Source organism: Anabas testudineus, chromosome 18 (assembly GCF_900324465.2).
Source record: "Anabas testudineus chromosome 18, fAnaTes1.2, whole genome shotgun sequence".
Classification (NCBI taxonomy): domain Eukaryota; kingdom Metazoa; phylum Chordata; class Actinopteri; order Anabantiformes; family Anabantidae; genus Anabas; species Anabas testudineus.
Window position 1 is genome coordinate 6007031 of NC_046627.1, and position 26438 is coordinate 6033468.

The 26438-nt window shown below is 44.9% G+C and overlaps 1 protein-coding gene across 1 annotated transcript in view; it reads left to right on the plus strand.

Moving 5' to 3' along the window:
* LOC113168139 (NLR family CARD domain-containing protein 3-like) overlaps window positions 1-23146 on the plus strand; it is a 35011-nt gene extending 11865 nt beyond the window's left edge. The window contains exons 2-11 of the mRNA XM_033326756.1: window positions 3713-3791; window positions 3981-4209; window positions 4736-6533; window positions 6833-6997; window positions 7883-8065; window positions 16802-16848; window positions 17009-17498; window positions 20899-21066; window positions 22670-22773; window positions 23121-23146. Of these exons, the coding sequence (XP_033182647.1) occupies window positions 3713-3791; window positions 3981-4209; window positions 4736-6533; window positions 6833-6997; window positions 7883-8065; window positions 16802-16848; window positions 17009-17498; window positions 20899-21066; window positions 22670-22773; window positions 23121-23146 (3289 nt within the window). The remainder of the gene's footprint in view (window positions 1-3712; window positions 3792-3980; window positions 4210-4735; window positions 6534-6832; window positions 6998-7882; window positions 8066-16801; window positions 16849-17008; window positions 17499-20898; window positions 21067-22669; window positions 22774-23120) is intronic.
* The last annotated feature ends 3292 nt before the right edge of the window (window positions 23147-26438 follow it).

A 26438-nucleotide genomic window follows, 5' to 3' on the forward strand; every position in this document is an offset into this window, starting at 1 on the left:
TTGGAGATGGCTGGTGTGAAGAAGTCACATACCACTCCTTATCACCCAATGGGAAACGGAGTTGTTGAGCGATACAACAGGACTCTTGGAAGCATGATACGAGCCTTGCCTCCCCGATCCAAAGCCAAATGGCCACAGATGCTTCAAATGTTGACCTTTTGTTATAACTGCACTGAGCATGAGACAACTGGTTTTGCCCCCTTCTTCCTCATGTTTGGGAGGATTCCACGTCTGCCTGTGGATATTGTGTTCCAACATGCTCTCCCAAACACGGTTGTTGTTGACCATCATGAGTTTGTCACTCATTTGAGACAAGATTTGTCTGAGGCTGCTCGCATTGCTTGTCAGAACAGTGCGGCTGAACAGGCACGTCAAGCTACACACTACAATCGCAAAGTGAAGGGCTCGCCACTGGTTGTGGGTGACAGAGTGCTGCTCGCGAACCGAGGTGAGAGAGGAAAGAGGAAGATTCTGACTCCCGGAAACAAGCCTTCCAGGCTCCCTCCCCCGAGCCCCAAAGTGGCTGTGACTCATATGTACCTCAACAACCCCTGCCGGTTGGTGCTTTGCCTCCTGAAAGTGCAGGTGGTAGTCATTTGGGTTCACCTGTTGAGGAACATTCAGGGCACACTGTTTTCACACAGCCAGCCCCACTTTGCACTAGGTTTGGAAGACCTGTCAAGCCTCCTGTACGGTTGATTTGTGAGATGAATAAGCAGGATGTGGATGATTCAATGTCTACTGTTGATTCCTTGTTCTCTTTTGTGAGGAATATGTTTTCTGCGTAATATGTGTGTGATGGATTTGCACATGAGCATTTTGCTTGAGTTTACTTTATACAGTTATTCTATTATGGAGCGATGGTTGCAATATGAGGGGTGTATACGGCATCTTTTACGTCTGTGTTAGTATAGCGTTTGGCCAACCTTTTACTGACATATCTCTGAGTGAGAAGTTTCTAACTGACGAGTACTAGTACTGCTCCTATTGACACACGTTGGCGAGTTAACACTTATCGTATCTTGCCTGTTTTAGTTGTATTTTTTTTTCTTGATGCACTGTGCCAAAGTTTAGCTGGATTTAGGGGGGTGTATGTAACATAGTTAAAGTGTATGCTGGTTAAATCTAGCTAAAAGGGGCAATTCGCCACCTGCTGGTAAAATGTTGCACATACATTGTACATTGTACATTCGGTAGTAAAACCAAGGGATTATGGGTAATCTTCAGAAGCGTGGAGGATTTCCCGAGAGTTGCCGAATAAACCTGCTGTTACCAACATCCAGAGCAGCTCCGAGTGGTCATTCGAAGACATGATACCATAGGTCACACCAGGCATGATCCGACTGAAGCCTACGACAGTAGAACAAATTATATTTCTCAATAAAAACCTGTGAAGACAACCAATGTGTCTGCTTCTGTAAATAATCATTTCAAATCAACCATACAAGTTATCAACTGACAAACCATTATCTTTAAAGGTTTTTTCGTAAAAACACTTCACACAAAAAAATGATACAATGTTTCTGAATTCAAAGACTGATCATTTGCAAAGTAGGAAGGATCTCGAAAAGTTCAAAGCTTTAAATAAACCCTTAACTAACATTTAACCATTACTATAATTTGCCTTGATTCTTGGGGTTAATCTGGAATGTGTTTTAGAGTATGGGAGAGAGCATCTGCATATTTTATTGTAATGATTATATAATCATTATTTGGTATGAATGAACAAAATACTTGAATGACCACACAGACTGTTCTGAATTTGTATTGGTGTCATGGGATTGAAACGGTGTCAGTGCTTCAGTCGTGCTCTTTAGAGGTTGCTATGGCTTCAGTTGTCCACCAGATGTCACCATCACTAAAGTCTTGAAGCTTTGAACCTTTTTCAACATAATTGTTAGTAAAGCTTCAGTGCTTCATGAGGCTTCATTTGCCCACAACTAAGTATTATGAACGCTCCTTAGTTAACACAGGTGTATGTTACAACTCTTACTCCAGTAGTGCTGTTCACTAAAACTATGAACTTAGTTTTAAGTTGGTTAAAATTAGCAGAACAAACACAGAGCAACTGAATAACGAGTCAGCGTCGACAACAAGAAATGATGAAATACGCCCACTGTAGGAGGAGCAGCCAACAGCAGTCGACATGTGTTCAAAGAGGGAACGTGAGCTGGGTTTAGACCATCAGACAGGTTAGTTTTACCCTACTGATGATGTGTTGTTGCAATAGTAATCCTGCTACATTTAAGGAAAAACTGCTTTGCTCATAGATTTTTCAGTTATGATACCAATCGATTTAGTTGACTTGATTACTTCTCACAGTTCCTGCCTCGTTCCGGCTCAGTTTGTTTTTTATTTTGTATTTGACACCTGACATTAACTGGAGTTCAACATCTAGAAAATAGCCTTTGTAGCATTTGTCCACTGACTGAAATGTATAAAGATTAAATTCACTATTAAAAAAACAGGACAAGTCAGGAAATGTTAATATCTAGAAATAAAACACAGATGAATGTAAATGTTCTTCAGTTCTTCAGTCAGCGATCACAAAAACAATCTCTTGAATTCTAAAGTTCAAATGAACTGAACTGCATCTAACTTCACTACAGTAACTGTTTGTACCTCAGCAGCAGATGATGGTACTGTAGTTCAGTTAAACTAACACATTTTAACAGCATCTGATAAAACAATGGTCTGACTCATTGTAACCTGAGTTAATTGGTGAGTGTCCAGCTGCAGCAGCACCACCGTAACATTATCCTCAATAGAAGTTCAGCATCTACCCAGTAAGACTGAAAGGGAATGTGTCTGAAGCTGCCAATATGCCACTAAAACGAGGAACTTTATAGTTCCACTGTTCACAGCTACAGTTTTCCTCATTAAAACACCAACCAAACAGTCTTCTGCCTGGCGTCCACTCAAACTCTCCTCTGACGTCACCTACTGAGTGTGGAGAAAGTTTCCATATTTGATCAGATTACTGGATTAAAGTCACTTTGAAAAAGATGAGCAGGTAATGAATTAGTGTAGTTTATGTTGTTTATTCTTATCCTAAATTCATCAGTATCACAATAAATACAAGGCAACATTTAAAGTAACATATCATCATAAACATATCTGTAGATATATGGTAACAAGATTAAATAAGAGGATCAAGCTGGGAACTCACTAAAGGAACTCAGAGGAAAGTTTGAAGTCTGGTCTTAAATTTAAAGCGAGTGTCTGCCTCTGAACTGTATCTATGGATTTACCTGAAGACAATATTAAATAAACATATTAATTAAAGTATACTAATAAAATAAGTTAGAACTAAATGTGTAGAGCATTCAGCAAGATATTTATATTAAACTACACATGAACAGTCAGTAGAGTTGTGAAAAACTGGTTTACAGTGGAAAACTAGTGAAAACAGTCTTTGTTACCATGGTGAGAAAAGTAAGATGTTAACTTTTAGTTAAGTTTTTATCAAATCTATCAACATGTATTCTCTGTGTTTTGGATTAATATGAATAAAAATTGTAGAAATGATCAAGTAAAGAACATCACAGTCTACAAATGACAGAAAATAATCACCTGATCATCAACAGGTGTCAGATCTGGGGACACACTTGATTACATCACAACACCTGACATGACTGAACAAACCTCACCGTCACTAGTTTGGCTGCAAATATGGTTGAAACTTTACTTAAAATTAATATTTTCTCCTCAGAGTTCAGCAGCAGAGCTCAGAGGTTCACAGGGATCAGTCTGACCAGCAGCATCAACCAGACCTGGATTCTGTATTTATGGTCTGTAAATGTACAATCACACTTTGACTATGAACAACATAAAACCCAGATTGAATACTAACCAACCATTCAGGTCCTAACAGAGTCCATGCTGCTCTGTTCAGATCAGCAGGTCTTCAGACTGACACATGAATCACATGTTGTCTTCTACCAGTTCAAATGAAATGTTCACTTCTCATTCTGTTCCAGCTGCTGGAGGAGAACATTGTCACTTTTGTGAAGAACGAGCTGAAGAAGATCCACAAGGTTCTGAGTCCAGATTACCCACAATGCTTAGAGAGTCAGAGGGAGGATGAGGAGGTGTTGGATGGTGAGGATGAAGAGCAGAGGAGGAGCAGCAGAGAGGCATTTGTGAAGATCACACTGAACTTCCTGAGGGGAATGAAGCAGGAGGAGCTGGCTGACTGTCTGCAGAGCAGTAAGAGGATTTCTCTAAACATTTAACATCATGGACAAATGAGACGTTTACTGAGAGCTGAAGATGTGGAGTGTTAATATGTTGAAATGTGAATCATTTGGGGTCATGAAACTGTCAAACTGTGTTTTCATTAGACATTCAATTCAATTTTATTTGTAGAGAGCTTTTTACACTTGACATTGTCAGAAAGCAGCTTTACACAACCAAAGAACAGTAAATGAACAGGGAATGTGTAAGAATCATAATAATCAGATTGTCTCTGATGAGCAAGCCGAGGGCGACTCTGGCAAGAAAAACTCCCTGAGAAGGCAACAGGAAGAAACCTTGAGAGGAACCAGACTCAACAGGGAACCCATCATCATATGGGTGATTACATGCTGTGTAGGCAGCAGGAAGTCCAGTATAACAGTTAATGTCTTTAAGTTAATGTGGAGTCCAGTTAGTTAATTGCAGGCAGACTTGTTCCAGTCCTGGACTATCGAGCATTGAGAAATTATATTGATCATGTTTTTGTGGTTTCATTCAGGAACTTCAGCTGCAGTTTGTCAGTGTGAACTTAAATCTAATCTGAAGAAGAAGTTCCAGTGTGTGTTTGAGGGGATTGCTAAAGCAGGAAACCCAACCCTTCTGAACCAGATCTACACAGAGCTCTACATCACAGAGGGAGGGACTGGAGAGGTCAATGATGAACATGAGGTCAGACAGATTGAAACAGCATCCAGGAAACCAGACAGACCAGAAACAACCATCAGACAAGAAGACATCTTTAAAGGCTCACCTGGAAGAGAGGAACCAATCAGAACAGTGATGACAAAGGGAGTGGCTGGCATTGGGAAAACAGTCTTAACACAGAAGTTCACTCTGGACTGGGCTGAAGACAAAGCCAACCAGGACATACAGTTCACATTTCCATTGACTTTCAGAGAGCTGAATGTGCTGAAAGAGAAAAAGTTCAGCTTGGTGGAACTTGTTCATCACTTCTTCACTGAAACCAAAGAAGCAGGAATCTGCAGGTTTGAAGAGTTCCAGGTTGTGTTCATCTTGGACGGTCTGGATGAGTGTCGACTTCCTCTGGACTTCCACAACAATCGGATCCTGAATGATGTGACAGAGTCCACCTCAATGGATGTGCTGCTGACAAACCTGATCAGGGGGAACCTGCTTCCCTCTGCTCACCTCTGGATAACCACACGACCTGCAGCAGCCAATCAGATCCCTCCTCAGTGTGTTGACATGGTGACAGAGGTCAGAGGGTTCACTGACCCACAGAAGGAGGAGTACTTCAGGAAGAGGTTCAGAGATGAGGAGCAGGCCAGAAGAATCATTTCCCACATCAAGACATCACGAAGCCTCCACATCATGTGTCACATCCCCGTCTTCTGCTGGATCATTGCTACAGTTCTGGAGGATGTGTTGAAAACCAGAGAGGGAGGAGAGCTGCCCAAGACCCTGACTGAGATGTACATCCACTTCCTAGTGGTTCAGTCCAAAGTGAAGAACATCAAGTATGATGGAGGAGCTGCAACAGATTCACACTGGAATAAAAAGAGCAGGAAGATGATTAAGTCTCTGAGAAAACTGGCTTTTGAGCAGCTGCAGAAAGGAAACCTGATCTTCTATGAATCAGACCTGACAGAGTGTGGCATCGATATCAGAGCAGCCTCAGTGTATTCAGGAGTGTTCACACAGATCTTTAAAGAGGAGAGAGGACTGTACCAGGACAAGGTGTTCTGCTTCATCCATCTGAGTGTTCAGGAGTTTCTGGCTGCTCTTCATGTCCATCTGACCTTCATCAAGTCTAGAGTCAATCTGCTGTCTGAAAAACACTCAACTTCTATGAGGTCCAATCTGTTTAGACCTGATCTAAAACTTCTCCACCAGAGTGCTTTGGACAAGGCCGTACAGAGTCCAAATGGACACCTGGACTTGTTTCTCCGCTTTCTGCTCGGTCTTTCACTGCAGACCAATCAGACTCTCCTACGAGGTCTGAAGACAAAGACAGGAAATAGATCACAGACCAACCAGGAAACAACTGAGTACATCAAGAAGAAGATCAAAGAGACTCCCTCAGCAGAGAAAAGCATCAACCTGTTCCACTGTCTGAATGAACTGAATGATCGTTCTCTAGTGGAGGAGATCCAACAGTACCTGGACTCAGGAAGTCTCTCCACAGATCAACTCTCTCCTGCTCAGTGGTCAGCTCTGGTCTTCGTCTTACTGTCATCAGAAAAAGATCTGGACATGTTCGACCTGAAGAAATACTCTGCTTCAGAGGAGGCTTTTCTGAGGCTGCTGCCAGTGGTGAAAGCTGCTAAAAAAGCTTTGTAAGTATGTGGATAGTTGAATGTCCATTAAAGTCTTGACCAGAGAATCCACATTGTGAACTGGAAACCTTGACGTTTAAATAATTGGTAGAGACCCAAACAATTAAAATTTCTAAATGTCTGAATTGTTGACTTGCAGAAGTTTCCCAACAGCAGTTTAGTTTTATGATATACATTTATAACATTTTCTAGTCTGATTAAATTTTATTGTGATTTTTTAGTTCAGAGTCAAAGTTAAAGATTATAATTTAAAAGTTTTCAACACAAATGTCGTCATTTTTTGCATCACTGTTTTTCAGACTGAGTGGCTGTAACCTCTCAGAGAGAAGCTGTGAAGCTCTGTCCTCAGTTCTCAGCTCCCAGTCCTCTAGTCTGATAGAACTGGACCTGAGTAACAACGACCTTCAGGATTCAGGAATGAAGCTTCTGTCTGCTGGACTGGAGAATCCACACTGTAAACTGGAAACTCTTGGGTCAGGGCTAAGTTTCTGTTTTAAATAACTAAAGATATTTAAAATTTCTATAACTGCTCCCAAGTAGATTAAACTTTGTAATGTTACAAGTTTTAAGCTGCAAAGGTTTTTCATCAATATTTATAATATATAAAATAACTGTACTTTCCTGTCTGATTTTATTTCACTGTGTTGTATCTTTTTAGTTCAGGGTCAACATTAAAGGTGATTACTGTCAGGGAATGGAGTCACGAGACACAAGTAATGTAAAAAAAAAGGATTAATTATAACACAATCTCAAAAGCAAAGATAACAGGAAACTAACTAGAGGGACGTAACAAAAGAACACAGCAAGAAACTGGTCTAAACACAAAAACAAAGTGACAACAAAAAATAGACTGAAGCACGGTGGGGAACAAAGTAACAGCAGAAAATCACTGCACAGACGCAGGCAAAAACTCACACTGGCTGAGGTACAAAGTCCGTTATCTAAGGGCTGGTGAGTGAGAGAGAAAAGGTCTGAGAAACAGGGCTGGAAGAAATCACTAGAGGGCGAGGACAAGGTCCAGGGTATAACATGGGCAGGGAAGCAAGGCTGGGAACAAGGCTGGAAAATGGCTGGAGAGTCGTATTCAGAACTGACAATCTAGCAGAGAACTGAGGGCTGAAGGGAGCTTATAAAGGAGAGGGTGAATACAGGAGGAACTGATCAGTAATTAGTGCAGAGGGAATGGAAGAGTAAATCAGTCCATGTATGGGAATAGCAGGACGTTTTTGGGGAGCAGAGCAGCAGGAGTGGGACCAGGTGAAAGAGAGAGAGAAACAAACTGGGCCAGCATCAGGCAGGAATTGTGACAATTAGAGTTTGACACAAATGTTGTTAACTTATACATCACTGTTTTTCAGACTGAGTGGCTGTAACCTCTCAGAGAGAAGCTGTGAAGCTCTGTCCTCAGTTCTCAGCTCCCAGTCCTCTAGTCTGAGAGAACTGGACCTGAGTAACAACAACCTGCAGGATTCAGGAGTGAAACTTCTGGCTGCTGGACTGGAGAGTCCTCACTGTAAACTGGAAACTCTCAGGTCAGGATTCATTAACTTAAGTAAATCTTTATGCAGCAGTTTCTCTTAGACTGAGAGATTTTCCTTTTTTTGTTAATATTGTTGTTAAAGTTAAAGTTGCAAAAAAGTTATGTCTTTGTTTATAATTTCCTGATTTTGTACATAAATTAGTCATTATATGTGACCTGAAGTTCCTCAAAGTTACAAAAATAAACTACTACTATTTTTATTTAGAATTTTTCTAATTATGTAAAAGAAATAATTTATGATCTTTTATGTTTTAATGAACACACATAGAGCTCTAAACCACACCTCCATTCTTTTTTAATGATTAATCACTGTTAAAAAGTGTAATAAATTAAAATTTATATTAACTGATGATGGAAAGTCTAGCCACAGGGGTTGCAAAACGGTGACTTTTGTGCCCGGATAAATAGAGAGTGTTGTGTCAGGAAGGGCATCTGCCATAAAATTTGAGAAAAACAAACATGCAAATCGTCCATAAGACTTTCATACGCGATCGATTGAGGTCCGAGTTAACAACGACCACCACCGATGCTTTTAACCTACAGGGTGCAGATGGAAATTGGACTACTGTTGCTCGAAAAAAGAGGGGAGGCAGAAGGGTTCATGGTCAGCGAGAGAAGGGAAAAGGCAGGAGCATAGGTTTGAGAATAGGGACTCTTAACATTGGCACAATGACAGGGAAAGGTAGAGAGCTGGCAGACATGATGGAGAGAAGGAAGGTAGATGTTCTGTGTGTGCAGGAGACAAGGTGGAAGGGCAGCAAGGCACGTAGTATTGGAGGAGGATACAAACTGTTCTACCATGGTGTGGATAGGAAGAGAAACGGGGTAGGAGTGATCCTGAAGGGGGAGTTTGTGAAAAATGTTCTAGAGGTGAAAAGAGTCTCGGACAGGGTGATGAGCATAAAGTTAGAAATTGAAGGGGTGATGATGAATGTAGTCAGTGGGTATGTGCCACAGGTTGGCTGTGAGTTAGAAGAGAAGGAGAGATTCTGGAGTGAGTTTGATGAGGTCATAGAGAGTATCCCCAGAGGAGAGAGAGTAGTTGTTGGAGCAGACTTTAATGGGCATGTTGGTGAGGGCAACAGAAGTGATGAGGAGGTGATGGGCAGGTTTGGTGTAAAAGAAAAGGAATCTGGAAGGACAGATGGTGGTGGACTTTGCTAAGAGGGTGGAAATGGCTGTAGTCAACACTTACTTCCAGAAGAGAGAAAAACACAAAGTGACATACAGAAGTGGAGTACGCAAGTGGACTACATCCTATGTAGACGAGGTCATTTGAGAGAGGTGAGTGACTGTAGTGGTGGTAGGAGAGAGTGTAGCCAGACAGCACCACATGGTGGTGTGTAAGATGACTCTGGAGGTCAGGAAGAAGAAGAGAGGAGACAGAAAAGAAGACCAAGTGGTGGAAGCTAAAGAATGAAGAAACTTGCAAGGAAATCAGACAGAAGTTAAGACAGGTTCTTGGTGGTCAGGATGAGCTTCCAGATGACTGGGAAACTACAGCAGAGGTTATCAGGGAAACAGGTAGGAAGGTGCTAGGTGTGTCATCTGGAAGGAGGAAAGAAGGTAAAGACACTTGGTGGAATGAGGAAGTACAGGAATGCATCCAGAGGAAGAGGTTGGCTAAAAGGAAGTGGGATGTAGAAAGGACTGAGGAAAGTAGACATGAGTACAAGGAAGTGCAGCGTAGAGTGAAGAGGGAGGTGGCAAAGGCCAAACAGAAAGCTTACGATGAGCTGTATGACAGGTTAGACACAAAGGAAGGAGAGAAGGACTTGTACAGGGTAGCCAGACAGAGAGATAAAGATGGGAAGGATGTGCAACAGGTAAGGGTGATTAAGGACAGAGATGGAAAGGTGCTAACAACCCAGGAGAGTGTGCAGAAAAGATGGAAGGAGTATTTTGAGGAGCTGATGAATGAGGAAAATGACGGGAGGAGGATATGGATGTTGTGGAGCAGGAAGTAGCAGAGATTGGAAAGGATGAGGTTAGGAAGGCTCTGAAAAGGATGAAGAGTGGAAAGGCTGTTGGTCCTGATGACGTACCTGTGGAGGTGTGGAAGTGCTTAGGAGAGACAGCAATGGAGTTTCTAACCAGTTTGTTCAATAGGATTCTAGAGAGTGAGAAGATGCCTGAGGAATGGAGGAGAAGTGTTCTGGTTCCGATCTTTAAGAACAAGGGTGACACGCAGAACTGCAGCAACTACAGAGGAATAAAGTTGATGAGCCACACAATGAAGCTGTGGGAAAGAGTAGTGGAAGCCAGGCTTAGGAAGAAGGTGGAGATTTGTGAGCAGCAGTATGGTTTCATGCCCCGTAAGAGCACCACTGATGCTGTTTTTGATGCTGATGGAAAAGTACAGAGATGGTCAGAAGGAGCTGCATTGTGTCTTTGTAGATTTAGAGAAGGCGTATGACAGGGTGCCGAGGGAGGAGCTGTGGTACTGTATGAGGTCGTCGGGAGTGGCAGAGAAGTACGTCAGAGTAGTTCAGGACATGTATGAGAGAAGTATGACGGTGGTGAGATGTGCTGTAGGTCAGACAGAGGAGTTCAAAGTGGAGGTGGGACTACACCAAGGATCAGCTTTGAGTCCCTTCTTGTTTGCTATGCTGATGGACAGGCTGACAGATGAGGTCAGACAGGAATCTCCCTGGACAATGATGTTTGCGGATGACATTGTGATTTGCAGTGAGAGTAGAGAGCAGGTAGAGCTCCAATTTGGTGGTGAGTGTGGAGGGAATTATGGTATTAAATGCTGAGCTGTAGTCGATGAAAAGCATTTTTACATAATTCCCTCTTCTATTGTCCAGGTGTGTGAAAGATGTATGAAGGAGATGACTGATAGCGTCATCTGTAGAGCGGTTTGAACGGTAAGCGAATTGAAGTGGATCCAGTGTGTCTGGTAGTGAAGAAATGATGAAGTCTCTGACCAGCCGTTCAAAGCACTTCATCACCACTGATGTGAGGGCTACAGGTCGATAGTCATTTAGGGAAGCAGGATGGGGTTTCTTTGGAACAGGAACAATGATGGACTCTATGAAGCATGTAGGGATAACCAACTGAGATAAAGAGATGTTGAATATCTCGGTGAACACAGGTGCTAGCTGGTCTGCGCAGGCTCGGAGGACTCTACCCGAGATGCCGTCTGGTCCTGCTGCTTTCCTGGTGTTCACTCTCTTGAAGGCTCTCCTCACATCATGCTCGGAGATGATGAGCGCGTTTCCGGTGCTGTCAGTGTCTTCCTGTCTGTAGCCGTTAGCGCCGCTAGCGTTAGCGTTAGCATCGCTAGCGTCTTTGGCTGCAGCCTCAAAGCGAGCATAGAATGTGTTCAGCTCGTCTGCCAGAGTCATGTCCGCGTTCGTCATGCCGGATGTTGGTGCTTTATAGTCCGTTATTGTTCTTAGTCCCTGCCACAGGCTCCTAGAGTCACTCTGTTGGAGTTGTGACTCTAGTTTCCTCCCGTAGCGCTGCTTCGCCTCTTTCACCGCTTTCCGGACGTTATATGACGCAGCCTTGTACTGGTCCATGTCCCCCGTCGTACGTCCCGTGTTGTAGGCAGCTGTGCGAGATCTCAGAGCGTCGCGGATGGCTTTATCCACCCACGGCTTCTGATTGGGAAACGTTCTGATGGTCGTTTTCTGTACGGTATCATCCGCTGGTTTCCAAACGAATCCCACAACCGCTTCCGTAAACACGTTGACGTCATCGGAGCTGTTTCGGAACATGTCCCAGTCAGCGCCATCGAGTGCGTCCTGAAGCGTGGCCACCGATTGGTCCGTACAGTGCGCGACCTCCCTCTGGCATAAGGAAGATGGCGGCATGGTCAGATTTACCAAACGGTGGACGAGATTGTGCCTTGTAGCCGTCTTTGACTGTCGTGTAGCAGTGGTCCAGTGTCCTTTCGCCCCTGGTCGGGCAGGTGATATGTTGATAGAAGTTCGGCGCTGCGCGTTTGAGGTTGGCACTGTTAAAGTCCCCTGCCACGATAAGTCCCGGTGTTGTGTCTGGTGCTGTGTGAGTGCCTCATGCAGCTCGTATAAGGCAGTGTCCGTGTCCGCTTGTGGTGAAATATAAACGGCGCTGATTATGACCGATGTAAACTCCCGAGGAAGATAAAAGGGACGACATTTGATGGTCAATAGTTCCAGGTTGGGTGTGCAGGAGCGTGAAAGAGGAACAACGCTCGTGCTGTTGCACCAGCTGCTGTTCACCATTAAACACACGCCGCCTCCCCTTGACTTCCCCGAGTCCCGTGTCCTGTCCATGCGGTGAACCGAGAAGAACTCAGCCGGCTGAATGGCGTGGTCCGGCACCGCTGGGTTCAGCCATGTGTAGGTGAAGCAGAGGAGATTGCAGTCCCGAACATCTCTCTGGAACTTTGCCCTGGCCCTGAGGTCATCCAGCTTGTTCTCCAGTGACTGGACGTTGGCGAGCAGGATGCTAGGCAGAGGTGTGCGGTGTGCTCGGGCTCTCAGCCTGTTCCTGACGCCGGCTCGTTTCCCTCGGGGCCGCCGCTTCGCGTCACGTCCTTTGTTCTCCCTCAGGATCTCACTCGGCCAGCTCGGATCCAGAGTTAAAAATGTTGAATTATGAGTACATTGTAGACCAATAGAAATAAGAGTATCTCTATTGTACTTAATGCGCTCAATGGTGATGAATTACAGTTCACAGTTATTGAAAAGTAACATAGGTCGGAGCAGTCGTGACGGCAGCCAACCTCACCGGCGCCGGTGAGGTAGAAGGATGTTGGTAGAAGGATGTTGGACATGGAGCTGCCAGGCAGGAGGGCAAGAGTGGAGTCATGTTGTTGAACACTGCAGCAGAAAGTAGTTTTGTGCTGGAAACATTTCCTCTGATGATAACAAATCTTCACTGAAGCACTTTACATTCAGCAAAGAAAAGAGGGGAGCTCCTGTAATTCTGACTTCAGTGTCTCATTCTGACTTTGTGAACAAATCTCCTCATGATGAAATCAGGTGTTACATTAGATTCTGTGAACTGAGCAGGAAATTCATCCACCTTATAGGTAGAGTTTTTATCCACAGAATGACAATGAATGAATATCCATTCTCATCCGCTTATCCGGGACCGGGTCGCGGGGGGAGCAGCTTAAGCAGAGATGCCCAGACTTACCTCTCCCTAGACACCTCCTCCAGCTCTTCCGGGGGGACACCGAGGCGTTCCCAGGCCAGCCGAGAGACATAGTCCCTCCAACGTGTCCTGGGTATTCCCCGGGGCCTCCTCCCGGTGGGACAGGGCCGGAAAACCTCCCCTACGAGGCGTCCCGGGGGCATCCAAAACAGATGCCCAAGCCACCTCAACTGGCCCCTCTCGATGCAGAGGAGCAGCGGCTCTACTCTGAGCTCCTCCCGGGTGACTGAGCTCCTCACCCTATCTCTAAGGGTGCGCCCAGCCACTCTACGGAGGAAACTCATTTCGGCCGCTTGTGTCCGCGACCTTGTCCTTTTGGTCATGACCCAAAGCTCATGACCATAGGTGAGGGTAGGAACGTAGACTGACCGGTAAATCGAGAGCTTTGCCTTTCGGCTCAGCTCCTTTTTCACCACGACGGACCGGTACACCGACCGCATTACTGCTGCCGATGCACCAATCCGTCTGTCAATCTCACGCTCCCTATTTCCCTCACTCGTGAACAAGACCCCAAGATACTTAAACTCCTCCACTTGAGGGAGGATCTCTCAAGAGAACCATGGCCTCGGCCTCGGCCCCAGCCCCTTCACACTCGGCTGCAAACCGCCCCAGTGCCTGCTGGAGGTTCCGGTCTGATGAGGCCAACAGGACAACATCATCTGCAAAAAGCAGAGATGAAATCCTGTGATTCCCAAACCGGATTCCCTCCGACCCCTGGCTGCGCCTAGAAATCCTGTCCATAAAGGTAATGAACAGGTTCGGTGACAAAGGGCAGCCCTGTCGGAGTCCAACATGCACCTGGAACAAGTCTGACTTACTACCGGCAATGCGAACCAAGCTCCTACTCCGGTCATACAAGGACCGAATGGCCCTTAACAAAGGGTCCCGAATCCCGTATTCCCGAAGTACCCCCCACAGGATGCCACGAGGGACACGGTCAAACGCCTTCTCCAAGTCCACAAAACACATGTAGACTGGATGGGCGAACTCCCATGAACCCTCGAGCACCCTAGCAAGAGTGTGGAGCTGGTCCAGTGTTCCACGGCCAGGACAAAAACCGCATTGTTCCTCCTGGATCCGAGGTTCGACTAGCGGCCTAACTCTCCTCTCCAGCACTCTGGAATAGACTTTCCCAGGGAGGCTGAGGAGTGTGATCCCCCTATAGTTGGAACACACCCTCCGGTCCCCCTTTTTAAAAAGAGGAACCACCACCCCGGTCTGCCAGTCCAGAGGTACTGTCCCCGATCTCCACGCGATGCTGCAAAGGCGTGTCAACCAAGACAGCCCTACAACATCCAGAGATTTAAGGTACTCAGGGCGAATTTCATCCACCCCTGGTGCCTTGCCACCGAGGAGATTACTGACTACCTCTGTGACTTCGACCAGGGAAATGGACGAGTCAGCCTCCGAGTCCCCAGCCTCTGCTTCCTCAACAGAAGGCGTGTCGACGGGGTTGAGGAGATCCTCAAAGTATTCCTTCCACCGTCCTACAACGTCCCCAGTCGAAGTCAGCAACTCCCCACCTCCACTGTAAACAGTGTTGGCAGGAAACTGCTTTCCCCTTCTGAGGCGTCAGACGGTTTGCCAGAATTTCCTTGAGGCAGACTGATAGTCCTCCTCCATGGCCTCGCCGAACTTTTCCCAGGTCAGATTTTTTGCCTCTGCGACCGCACGGGCTGCGGCACGTTTGGCCTGCCGATTCCCATCAGCTGCATCAGGAGTCCCACAGGCCAACCAGGCCTGATAAGACTCCTTCTTCAGCTTGACGGCTTCCCTTACTTCCGGTGTCCACCACCGGGTTCGGGGATTGCCGCCGCGACAGGCACCAGAGAACCTACGGCCACAGCTCCGAACAGCCGCATTGACAATGGAGGTGGAAAAAATGGTCCACTCGGACTCAATGTCTCCAGGCTCCCTCGGGACCTGATTGTAGCTCCCCGGAGGTGGTAGTTGAAGACCTCTCTGACAGAGGGCTCCACCAGACGTTCCCAACAGACCCTCACAATACGTTTGGGTCTGCCTGGTCTATCCAGCTCCCTCCTCCGCCATCGGATCCAACTCACCACCAGGTGGTGATCAGTTGACAGCTCAGCCCCTCTCTTCACCCGAGTGTCCAAGACATATGGTCGGAGGTCAGATGACACAACCACAAAGTCGATCATAGACCTCCGACCTAGGGTGTCCTGGTGCCACGTGCACTGATGGACACCCTAATGCTTTAACATGGTGTTCGTTATGGACAAGCTGTGACTAGCACAAAAGTCCAATAACAAAACACCACTCGGGTTCAGATCAGGGAGGCCATTCCTCCCAATCACGCCCCTCCAGGTATCACTGTCATTGCCCACGTGGGCGTTGAAATCCCCCAGTAGGACGACAGAGTCCCCAGTCGGAGCACCTTCCAGTACCCCTTCCAGAGACCCTATAAAAGCCGGGTACTCTGCACTGCTATTTGGCCCATAGGCACAAACAACGGTGAGAGACCTATCCCCTACCTGAAGGCGCAGGGAAACAACTCTCTCGTCCACCGGGGAAAACTCCAACACATGGCAGCTGAGCTGGGGGGGCTATAAGCAAGCCCACACCTGCCCGCCGCCTCTCACCATGGGCAACTCCAGAGTAGAAGAGAGTCCAACCTCTCTCAAGGAGTTGTGTTCCAGAGCCCAGACTGTGTGTGGAAGAGAGCCCGACTATCTCTAGCCGGTACCGCTCCACCTCCAACACAAGTTCAGGCTCCTTTCCACCCAGTGAGGTGACATTCCATGTCCCAATCGCCAGGTTCCGTGTCCAGGGATTGGGTCGTCGAGGCACCTCCACACGGCTGCCACCCAATCCACACTGCACCGGCCCCCTATGCTCCTTCCTGCGGGTGGTGGGCCTACAGGAAGTCGGTCCCACATCGCTCCTTCGGGCTGAGGCCGGCCGGGTCCCGTGAGAAAGATCCCGGCCACCAAGCGCTCGCCTACGTGCCCGAACCCTGGGCCTGGCTCCAGGGTGGGGCCCTGGTGACGCCGATCCGGGCGACGTAACAGTCCTTGATTTCCTTTTCATCATAAGGGGTTTATGAACTGCTCTTAGTCTGGCCCGTCGCCTAGGACCTGTTTGCCTTGGGAGACCCTACCAGGGGCTTAAGCCCCCGGCAACATAGCTCCTAGGGTCATTCGGACACGCAAACCCCTCCACCACAGTAAGTTGGCAGTTCGAGGAGGGGTCGAATCAGAGGATTGAATCAGGTCACAGTTGTGGAGTTGAGCCTCTTGGACTTTGCTCTCCAGTCTCCTGCTTCCTGTGGTGTCACATTAGTTTATCTGGTGACAGAGTCAGACTGAAAGCAGGTGTCTGACACCAAAACTGCTGTGAACTAGAGAATTAAAATCTTTCCTCCACGTCACCTTCCTGCTCCGTAGAATTCCAAGATAAGGACTCCAATTCCTTAGTTGTTTGCTGAATGTCCATCCCTACATACAAGCCTCCATTAGAACAGAACCAGAACACACTGTGTGTATGAGAGCCATGTAATGTCCATGTGTGCATGCTGAAAGAGAATGTGCTGCTCTGACCCCCCTCCTCCTTTCAGGGTGGAGCCTGGTGGAGTCCGATGGTTGAGACCAGGTCTGAGGAAGTGTAAGTGTGTTTTTAATGAGACTGATGAAAACAAAGCAGCAACATTCAACCATCTTCAAACTGTCACATCACTCATTCAAATCCCTGATGTCATGAGTCCTCATCAAACTGATGATAGATTAATAACTGCAGCTGGATTGTGTCTTGTTCTCTCCATCAGATTTCTGTCAACTCACCATCGACACAAACACAGTGAACAGAGAACTACGACTGTCTGACAACAACAGGAAGGTGACATGTGTGGAGGAGTATCAGTCATATCCTGATCATCCAGACAGATTTGACCAGTGTCCTCAGCTGCTGTGTAGTAATGGTCTGACTGGTCGCTGTTACTGGGAGGTCGAGTGCAGTGGAGACGTTTTTATATCAGTGAGTTACAGAAGAATCAGAAGAAAAGGAAACAGTAAAGACTGTGGGTTTGGATGGAACGATCAGTCCTGGAGTCTGAGCTGCTCAGATGATGGTTACTATGTCTGTCACAATAACAGAGTAACATCCATCTCCTCCTCTGTCTCTAACAGAGTATCAGTGTATGTGGACTGTCCTGCTGGGACTCTGTCCTTCTACAGAGTCTCCTCTGACAAACTGATCCACCTCCACACCTTCAACACCACATTCACTGAACCTCTTTATCCTGGGTTTAGGTTCTGGTTTCCTGGTTCCTCAGTGTCTCTGTGTTCAGTGTAGTACTGAGAGTGTCGTCCTGTCCTGAGAAACGTTGTCTCTGTTGAACAGATAGTTCAGTCTGTACATGTCTGTCTCTTTCACTCACACAGTTAAAAGTTGAACTAACTAAAGTTGCAGCTGCAGTTTAAACTCCATACTACAGTTTGGACTACAGTCAGACAGATTCTATGAGCATCAGGTGGTTTTAGGTGATCTGACATGAATTCCTGTCATTCTGATCATAAATGTGTCCATCAGCAGCTTCACAGGCCTGAATGTGAACTACAACCTACAGACATGATCCAATAGATGTGTCTTTCAGGTCAGGTCGACCATGAGCAGACGATGCATAAACACATCCACCCTGACAGTCACATCAACAGCACGGACGGCTGAAGATACCTTTGAAACTCCACCCAGTCCATTTGGTGTTTTTATACCAAACAGACTGAAATAAAGAAAACAGTCAATATTCTCCAATCTGCATTATGTTGATCTAGTGGTTCTTATTGGGATGGACTGTACATGTATTATTCCAACACTAGGCCCACAGAAATACTGCTCTAAGACTGTTTCTGACATGATGTGCTACTTTATTAATCCTCTCCCATGTAAACAGAGTGCTGACATCACAGAAACACTGGTCCTGGTTTCAAACAGAGGGAATAATGACTGTGACTCCATTAGTGACAGTCCAGTATGTTACAGCAGCAGATGACCATGTCAGCGATGCTCTCATGTTAGCACCAAACAGTGCACTTCAGCTCCATCCCTGTTATTTCTTCTATGCACCTTCCTTGAAGCAAACAGTCGCCTACAAAGTGAGACTGAATGTTGTTGGAGCTCTGCTTCAGCGTTACAGAGACTGACTTTAAATTCCACAGTACAGTTCCACATGAACAAGAAACCAGAACAATAGTTCCACATGTCATTTTGGGTTCAGAGTGTTTTGTGGATCAACAGTGGTTTTAACTTTCCTCTGTTTCACTGTCACATGTCCTCTTTGCATTGAAGTCAACGCTTCAGTTCAGGCTTTCACTCCCGACAGTGTGAGAGTGGACTGGGCAGGCGTAGTGTCGTCATTGATTAGAGAACAACTGGATAAGAAATATTTAGTGGACTTTTACTGAAGTACATGAGGGAAACAACCGTTTATCAACCTTATGTAGCAGGTGGAATGAGGACTATGTTGATTCAGCTGAATAATAATAATAATTGATTCTTTATTAATCCTCTTGAGGAAATTCATTTTGGACAGGAAGCTGCATTTTAGGCACCAAGAGTTCAGGGTTCAGTGTCTTGTCCAGGGACACTTCAACATGCAGCCAGGAATCGGGGGGTGAACTGGGAATCGTCACCTCTAAAGAACAGTTTAGTTTAATCCTAAAACCCATCGTAAAAAAACCCTCTGTGCTTTTCTTTCTTCTTTTTCTTCTTATAATGAACTATTTTATTTCATGTGGCTCTTATCAGAGGTGAAAAGTAACTAAGTACATTTACTCAAGTACTGTGTGAAGTACAGTTCTGAGGTATTTGTACTTTACTGGAGTATGTCTTCTTCACTACATTTATTTTACAGCATTAGTTACTAGTTACTTTTCACATATTGTAAAAACTAATAAACAGCTTATGTTTTTCAATTTTAATAACAAATGTTTATTAAAATATCACTTTACTAGAGTATTCAAAGTTAAATGGTACTTCTACTTGTACTGAAGTATTTTCCTATACAAATACTTTTCCCTTTGCTCAGTTCTTGACTTTGTGTACTGTAAACACCTGGTTCTTATCCTGTGTTACTACAAACTGAGCAGAAGACCAGTTCACAGTATTTGTACCTTTTGATTTCTAGTGTGTGTCTAGTGTGATTCTACTTGTTAGAGTTTGATCTCGTGTTCGCAGCACAACTTGTTCCATTAAACATTTTCTGTATCTCAGTGACTCGTGAAGCTGTTTCCTGAATGATCCACACACAAACACTCACAGTGATGGAGACAGAATTTCATCCACTTCATCAGTGAACTGATGTTTTTAATTGTTTTACATGTTGAATCAAAGGAACTGAAGCTGTTAAACAAAGACACAGTGAGCTGAGAGCAGCATTAAAAAGCCTGTTGAGGAGCACAACCAACAGAAAACAAGCATGTGTATTATTACACAACACAAACTGGTCAATTCAAATGATTTGTACCATTGAACCTGAGGATGGGTCTGAATGTTCTCATGTAGCTCTGAGAGGAATCAGAACAGTGGACACGAACAAACCAAACTTTATTCTAAATACTCTGAATTACAAAGAATCATGTGTTTGTCAGTAAAGTACAAGTCAAACAATCATTTCATGTTGTAAATGTGATATTGTTCATGATTCAAATAGAAATATATCATAACCAGCAACGTAACCTTGGTGAGATGGTGTCAGACTAACTTTCCTGTGAACTAATGAGGGGGGAGTGTTTTTGAAAGTAAAACCTACAGCTCAGTTTCACACAGTCAAGAAAGTGACTGAGTAAAAACCAAAGTGGAAATAAATCCAATCAAACGTCAGTCAACATGTGGTCTAAATGTAAAATGTCTTCCAGAGCAGCCACAGTAGAGATGCTCCCTCCATCCCAACACTGGCTGATAGAACTGGAGATGATCTCCTTCGTCTGTGATCGGGACTGTCAGTGCTGTGGTTTCCTCAGCAGAGACAATTCAACATTTTCTCTGAGCAGTTGGAACAAGGCAGAGAAATGAGAACAAATCAAATACTGAAGTCCAGATGAAAAGAAACAGCTGAATGAGAACACCAGCAGCTGTGTGGTGTGTTCACTGACGTAAGTCCAGGTCTAGATAGAAACGATTTCATCAAGATGGAGTCGTTGTTCACTCGGACTGACCCAGTGGAGCTGCTCAGTAACCAGCAGGTCAGACTGTGGTTGTACTGGGCAGATTGTGAAGCGGCTGTTCAGTAAAAACTAATCTGGAACATTAAGATCAAATGTGAGGATCCACTGTGTAGGTGCACATCATCACTCTGCAGGACAGTGGGACGTTTTCATTGGCTTCATTCAAATGTGCAGCTAATCTGGAGACACACAAACATCCCGTGACCTTCGACAGGTCAGTCATTAGCTTTAAGACGTTTGACACTAGAAACCAGAGTCAACAGTCTCTGTTGAAGACTTGAGTCATTTTGAGGGGAATGGTTCAGTGTAAGAAGGAGCTGGGTTTGAATCCACAGGTCGGCCGGGTGCCTTTCTGTGTGGAGTTTGGATGTTCTTCCTGTGTTTGAGCGACTTTTCTCCAGGTTCTCCGGCTTCCTCCCACAGTCCAAACACATGTCTGTAGGTTAATGGACTCTAAACTGTCCCTGAATGTTTGTCTGTCTCTGTATGTCAGCCCTGTGATAGACTGGACACCTGTCCAGGTGGACCCTGCCTCTGACCTAATGACAGCTGAGATAGAATCCAGCACTGCTGAGACCCTTCAGAGGACAACCGAGGACAGGATAATGGAGGGAGAATGGGTGGCTCAGTGGAGACACTGGTTGGACACTGAGGTTTCACTGTAGGTGGAAATGTGGAGAAAGTTTGAGGTTGAATAAGCTGTTGGACTCTGAGCTTCAGTCCCTCACCTGACAAATTTCAGAGTGTTGCATCGGGAAATGTGTCCAGTTGTAAAAAACCTGAGTCACATCAACGTTGTTGTTGAACCAACATGATGCTGAAATGTGGAGAAAGGTCGATGTTGATGTCCAGATGAAGTCTGTGTAATCTATAGTTGATCCAAAGTTAGTTTCTCCTCTTTGAATTCCAGGTTTGGTTTTGTTTGTAAAAACATATAAATCATCTGATCATAGTGAGTCGTAGTATCAGACAAACACAGGACTGTAGAGGTCTGGACTCTGTTGGTGTTTTTCTTGAAGGAGCCAGTGTCACAGCAGTGATTTATTTGATCTCTGGTCCATATTATTCTGAGAGTTTAGCCCGTGTCCTGCAGTAGATCCCCGCTGGCTGTGTCCACAGAGAGTGGGTTCACCCTCAGCAGCAAGTATCACTGAACTCAGAGAGATGGAGACAGTTAGTTAACAGAGGATAGAACCAGCACTGCTGAGGCTGATGGAGACCAACTAGATCTGCGATTACGGCTGGGATGGAGCTGCTGATTGGGACTGTAGCCGTATCTGTGCTGCAGTTGTTGTGGTTCTGATTGTCCACATGATCTCATTCTGGTTCAAACTCTATGAATCACTCAGCAGAGATATAGACAGAAAGGTGGTGTACAGTAACCTGGACAGTACACCGCCTTTCATCCAGGGACAGCTGGGACTGTGGGAACACAGTGCTGAGAGCTGGTTAGCTTGGTTAACTAGCTGGATCCATTTCTCTGGTGGTAGAATGAGGCTGTGTAGCCACAGACAGGTCCTAGTGGTTCTGCTGAGAGCTGATCCCTGTCTGCCACAACGTTCAAACACCTGGGGTCGTATTCACAAAGCTCCGTAATCCTCTAGTGATCGTTTCTCCTGGTGATGAAATTCTAAGAAAATTATTTTTATTTCTACTAAACTATGAGAACAACATGAACCAGAGCAGCAGTGCTGACTTGTCTCTGTTAGAACCTTCTATCAGCAGTGATCAGACAAACTACTGCAGAACTTCCACAGCTTCATACTGTGACCAACATGTTCCTCATTTATTTCACTGGATGTTCAGACCACACAGAGCAGACTTCACCAACGTTACTGAGAGAACTGATGAGACACAAACGGCATCATCACAGCATCAGAAGATGAAGATATGTTGGTCAGAACCAACAGAACCTCTTTGATTTGAAGACCACCCAGTTTCCATGTGAATCAATGTGCTACTGAAACAGACTGGTCAGTGATCAGTATCAGCTTCGAATATATTCTGTGAAGAGAATTTTTTACATCCAGCTGCATTAAGACTTAAACCGAGTCTGAACATCAGACGAAGTCTTTGATTTTCACTGCTCACTGTCATCAAGGACACATTTGGTTCAATCTTCTTTCTATATTGTGACGAGTGTATTTGAAGGTAAAGACCTCCGTTTGAGGGAAGTCTGGGTCTCTCTGCTCAGACTGCTGCCCCCGCGACCCCGCCCCGGATAATGGATGGATATACACCTGTGTGTCCTCAGATCCCTGCAGGCCTGAGTCAGACAGAAACCAGATCACCATCAGAGCCTCAGGGCTGATCCTGGGTCTGATCTTATCTCTGGCTGGATTCATCGACTACAGGAAGGAGGTCAAAGGTCAGAGCAGGACACAGTCTGGACTCAGTTTGTAAATATGCTACTTTTGATCCGGGTTTAAACTTGACTCCAGGTTTATCAATCTAATGCTGCGTGGGAACCTGGACTTTCTCCTGCTGTGTTCTGTATGTATGAACCCACAAGTCCACACCATGTCTGGACCTGATCCTCCAGAGTCAGTCCGGACTGCATATGTGGAAACGTCTTAACAGTAGTTCTCTCACTAGTCCTTCTACAACCAGTTTGCTGCTTCACTAAAACAACAAAGACTGTGTGTTGATGCATTTGGGACCAGTTCAGTCCAGTTTTAGTGATGACTGTTGACCCCTGTCCTTGTTGTGGACCAGGACATATTCTGGTTCCCACTAACTGAGACCTGATCCTGGACCTGGACAGTCAGTGCTGCCACCTGCTGGACTCTGCTGGTCTGAACCTGATCCAGGATTCTGGTTTAGTTCCACACCAGATCTCTGCAGTAACACAGAACCAGTTTTTATCCACTACTACAAATGTGAAACAAGCTGACAATAAATATTTGATCCTATTTAAAGGTCGAGTTTCTCTGGTGTCAGAGTCACATGTTCAACACATCTGAACTACACTTGTACTTTTCTTCTGGATCGTAACTAAGTACTTTTACTCCAGTAATGTACTTCATACTTGGTGGTTGTGTGTATTTTTACTGCACTACATTGATAATATGATCCAGTTTTACACTGAAACATTTCAAACTAGCTCCACCTCAACTACTGACAAGGTGAAAGTACTACTATCTATACCACCATCTTTAAAGGTTGTAATGTCTGTTCGCTTTAGCTACAGAGTCTGCTGCCTCCACCCAGTGTAACCGTATCTTATTATCACCTCCTCTTGTTGGGATCTTCCCATAAAATGATAAATCAATACTTTTTTTCATCATGATGCCTGTTGTTTGACTTTCACTGTCGTCACACATACTGTATCAACAAAACAGTGTTTTATTATTATTAAAAGTCGTGGGAGCAGCTGGTGTAAAAGTCCTGTAAACTGCTCCTTCACCATCGTCCACAACAAACTTTAACTAGGTTTCATTTCTCAGTGTAACTGAAGCTTCATTCATTCACAAAATAAGTTAAATCTTAATAAAATCCAACAAACATGTTAGTTTCATGATCATAGTATAATGAACAAGTATAAAATAGTGTTTTAATCCAGACCCACAGACACAGAGACAGTTATTTCAGGGACTTATGGAGCTCTGTTAATTATGTTTATTAGATGTTTGACTAAATATGTGAGATCCAGTGTAACAGATAATAATTATTTATCATGTACAGTCACTGTGTGATAAGAAATACGGTAACAAGTCATAAACCTACTACACTGATACCATATCTACATTCACACTGTAGAGTGGGGACGAGGCAGAACAGGAAACTGCAGGTTGGACTTTTGATCCTGGTTCAGGGTTCAGAACAGAACATGACTGACGCAGCACCAACCACAGAGTACTGCAGCCACACCACAGCTAGAAACACTGACGCTCTGAAGTACGACTTCTGTACTGTGGGTTTTCCTCTCACTGGTTCAGGTAAAATTAAGTTTGGTCTAAAGTTCAATGAGGAAGATCTTTTACACTCACTCTCTGCTGGAACTCCAACTAAATCTATTCCATCATTTCTGCTTTCCAATAACTTTTTATTGACACTCTGCTGATCTCTCCTCATTGAACTGAAGCTGAGACTAGAAGGATTTCCTGTTGTAGTGTGATGTGTTGCTGAGTTCCAGGGTCAAACTGTTCCTGTGTTTGAGTTAAATGGTTAAATTTCAGTTGTGTCTTCTCAGGAAATGCTGATTTAAAGGGTTAATACACACAAAAAGCTGCCATAGTGTAATTTTTTATAGTGGTGTATTTTATTTTTCACTTTAACCTGAGGAAACAATGCACGGTACTTGTACTTGGACCCTTCAGGATCTGTTTCCTGAGGGAACCTGATTCACTGGCTCTGAGGTCCTGACTGTTAATTTTTAACAGTGTGTTTGTGTGGTTGGAGTCAAAGTCCAGGTTTATTGCTTCAGTTTATGACTTTTTACTGCTTCTCTCTCAATCTCCAGTGCATGCTGGGAGTGGAGGACGCTCAGAGTGTCTGCGTTTCAGGGTGAGTATGTTTTCTGTCTCTTTCTGTTGTTACAGAATACACAGTAATGCACAGTCAAATCTGTGCAGTACTTTTACTTCATTGTGTATTTTTGCTGTGTTGATGGTGAGTTGTGGAGAGACAGAGAAGTAGAGCAGCTGATGGCAGCTTCCTCTGCCTCCCACTGCTGTCTGACTGCATTCAAGTGACACTGATATGAAAGAGGAAAGAAGAGCCAATCAGTGGAGGAGCAGCTGATCTTTGTCCAGGAGAAATGATGGAAAGGAGGATTTCAGTTTTCACTGCACATCAATGATTTGTGTTTCCTCTCCACATGAAGGTAGAAAGTGTGTGTGAGCTGATGTGGATGTGGATTCAGCAGCATGGATCAGTGTGAGGACAGAGAGGAGGGAGTCCCTCCCACTAAAAAACGTCGATATGAGGACCATGAGAGCCAGACCAAAGCTCAGAGGTGAGATGAGGATCTCTAACTGTCCATGACTCTTCTCCATGTCAGAGCTCAGCACCAACAATCACTGCTCCATCATTATTCACACTCACTGTCACATCTGTCACTCAGCTCCTCAGTAAGATCTTAGAAGAACTAATGATGAACTATGAACTGTCTTAGTGAACAAAGAGTCCAACCACTGATTAGTCAACTCATCCACTAAGATCAAACAGCATCTTTCATCAGATTCCATGTTGATGAACAGGAGAACGTTCCTCATCCACTGTCTTCTTACTGATTCTCTATCTGCTTCCAACATTTCAGCTGCTGACAGTCTGCTCACAGTTCATCTGTTTTCAGCTTCAAACTACTTTTCATTTGTCACTTGTTGGTTTGTATCAGGATGAAGCAGCAGAGACCAGACTCTCCTGAACCCAGCTGGGTCTCCATGAAGAGTGACTTGTCAATGGAGCCTCCTATGGTCTTTAAAGACGAACAATCTGTTGATAGAAGGTAAGAGTTTCAAACTAATAAACTAACTGATTTTCTAAGTTACATTAAACCAGAATAAAAATCTCTTCAGTATAAAATACAATCTAACCTTAAAGTTGTTGGTTCTCTCTCCTGTGTGGAAACCTGTAGTCTGACTGTCAGACAGATGCTCAGTTATCAAAGTGTTCAGTCTGAATCTAGAAACAACAACGGTGTCGTCGTTTAGTCTGAACACTGTCGATAAAGTCGGTGTCGTTGTTGAACCAGGTGATTCAGGAAACCTTTGTCCAGGTGGAACTGCTGGTTAATCTGGACAAAGGTGGTTTAGTCCAAAGTCCCTCGGTTTATTAGAGAGAACTCTGAGACACAGACAGTGAATGATTTCTATGGAGCTGTGATGATTCTTTTCATTATTGATCAATCTGATGATTCTTTTCCTGCTTCATCCATCAACTGTTTGTTCTGTTCAGAACCAGAATCAAGTGAGAAAGTGGAACCTTCACTGAGTTGGTTTTGTCCAGTCAATAGTCTGAACCCAAAATGATTCAGTTTAGTGTCATTTCAAAGAAGGAAAAGCTGCAGATCCTCAACTCGAAGAAGGAGGA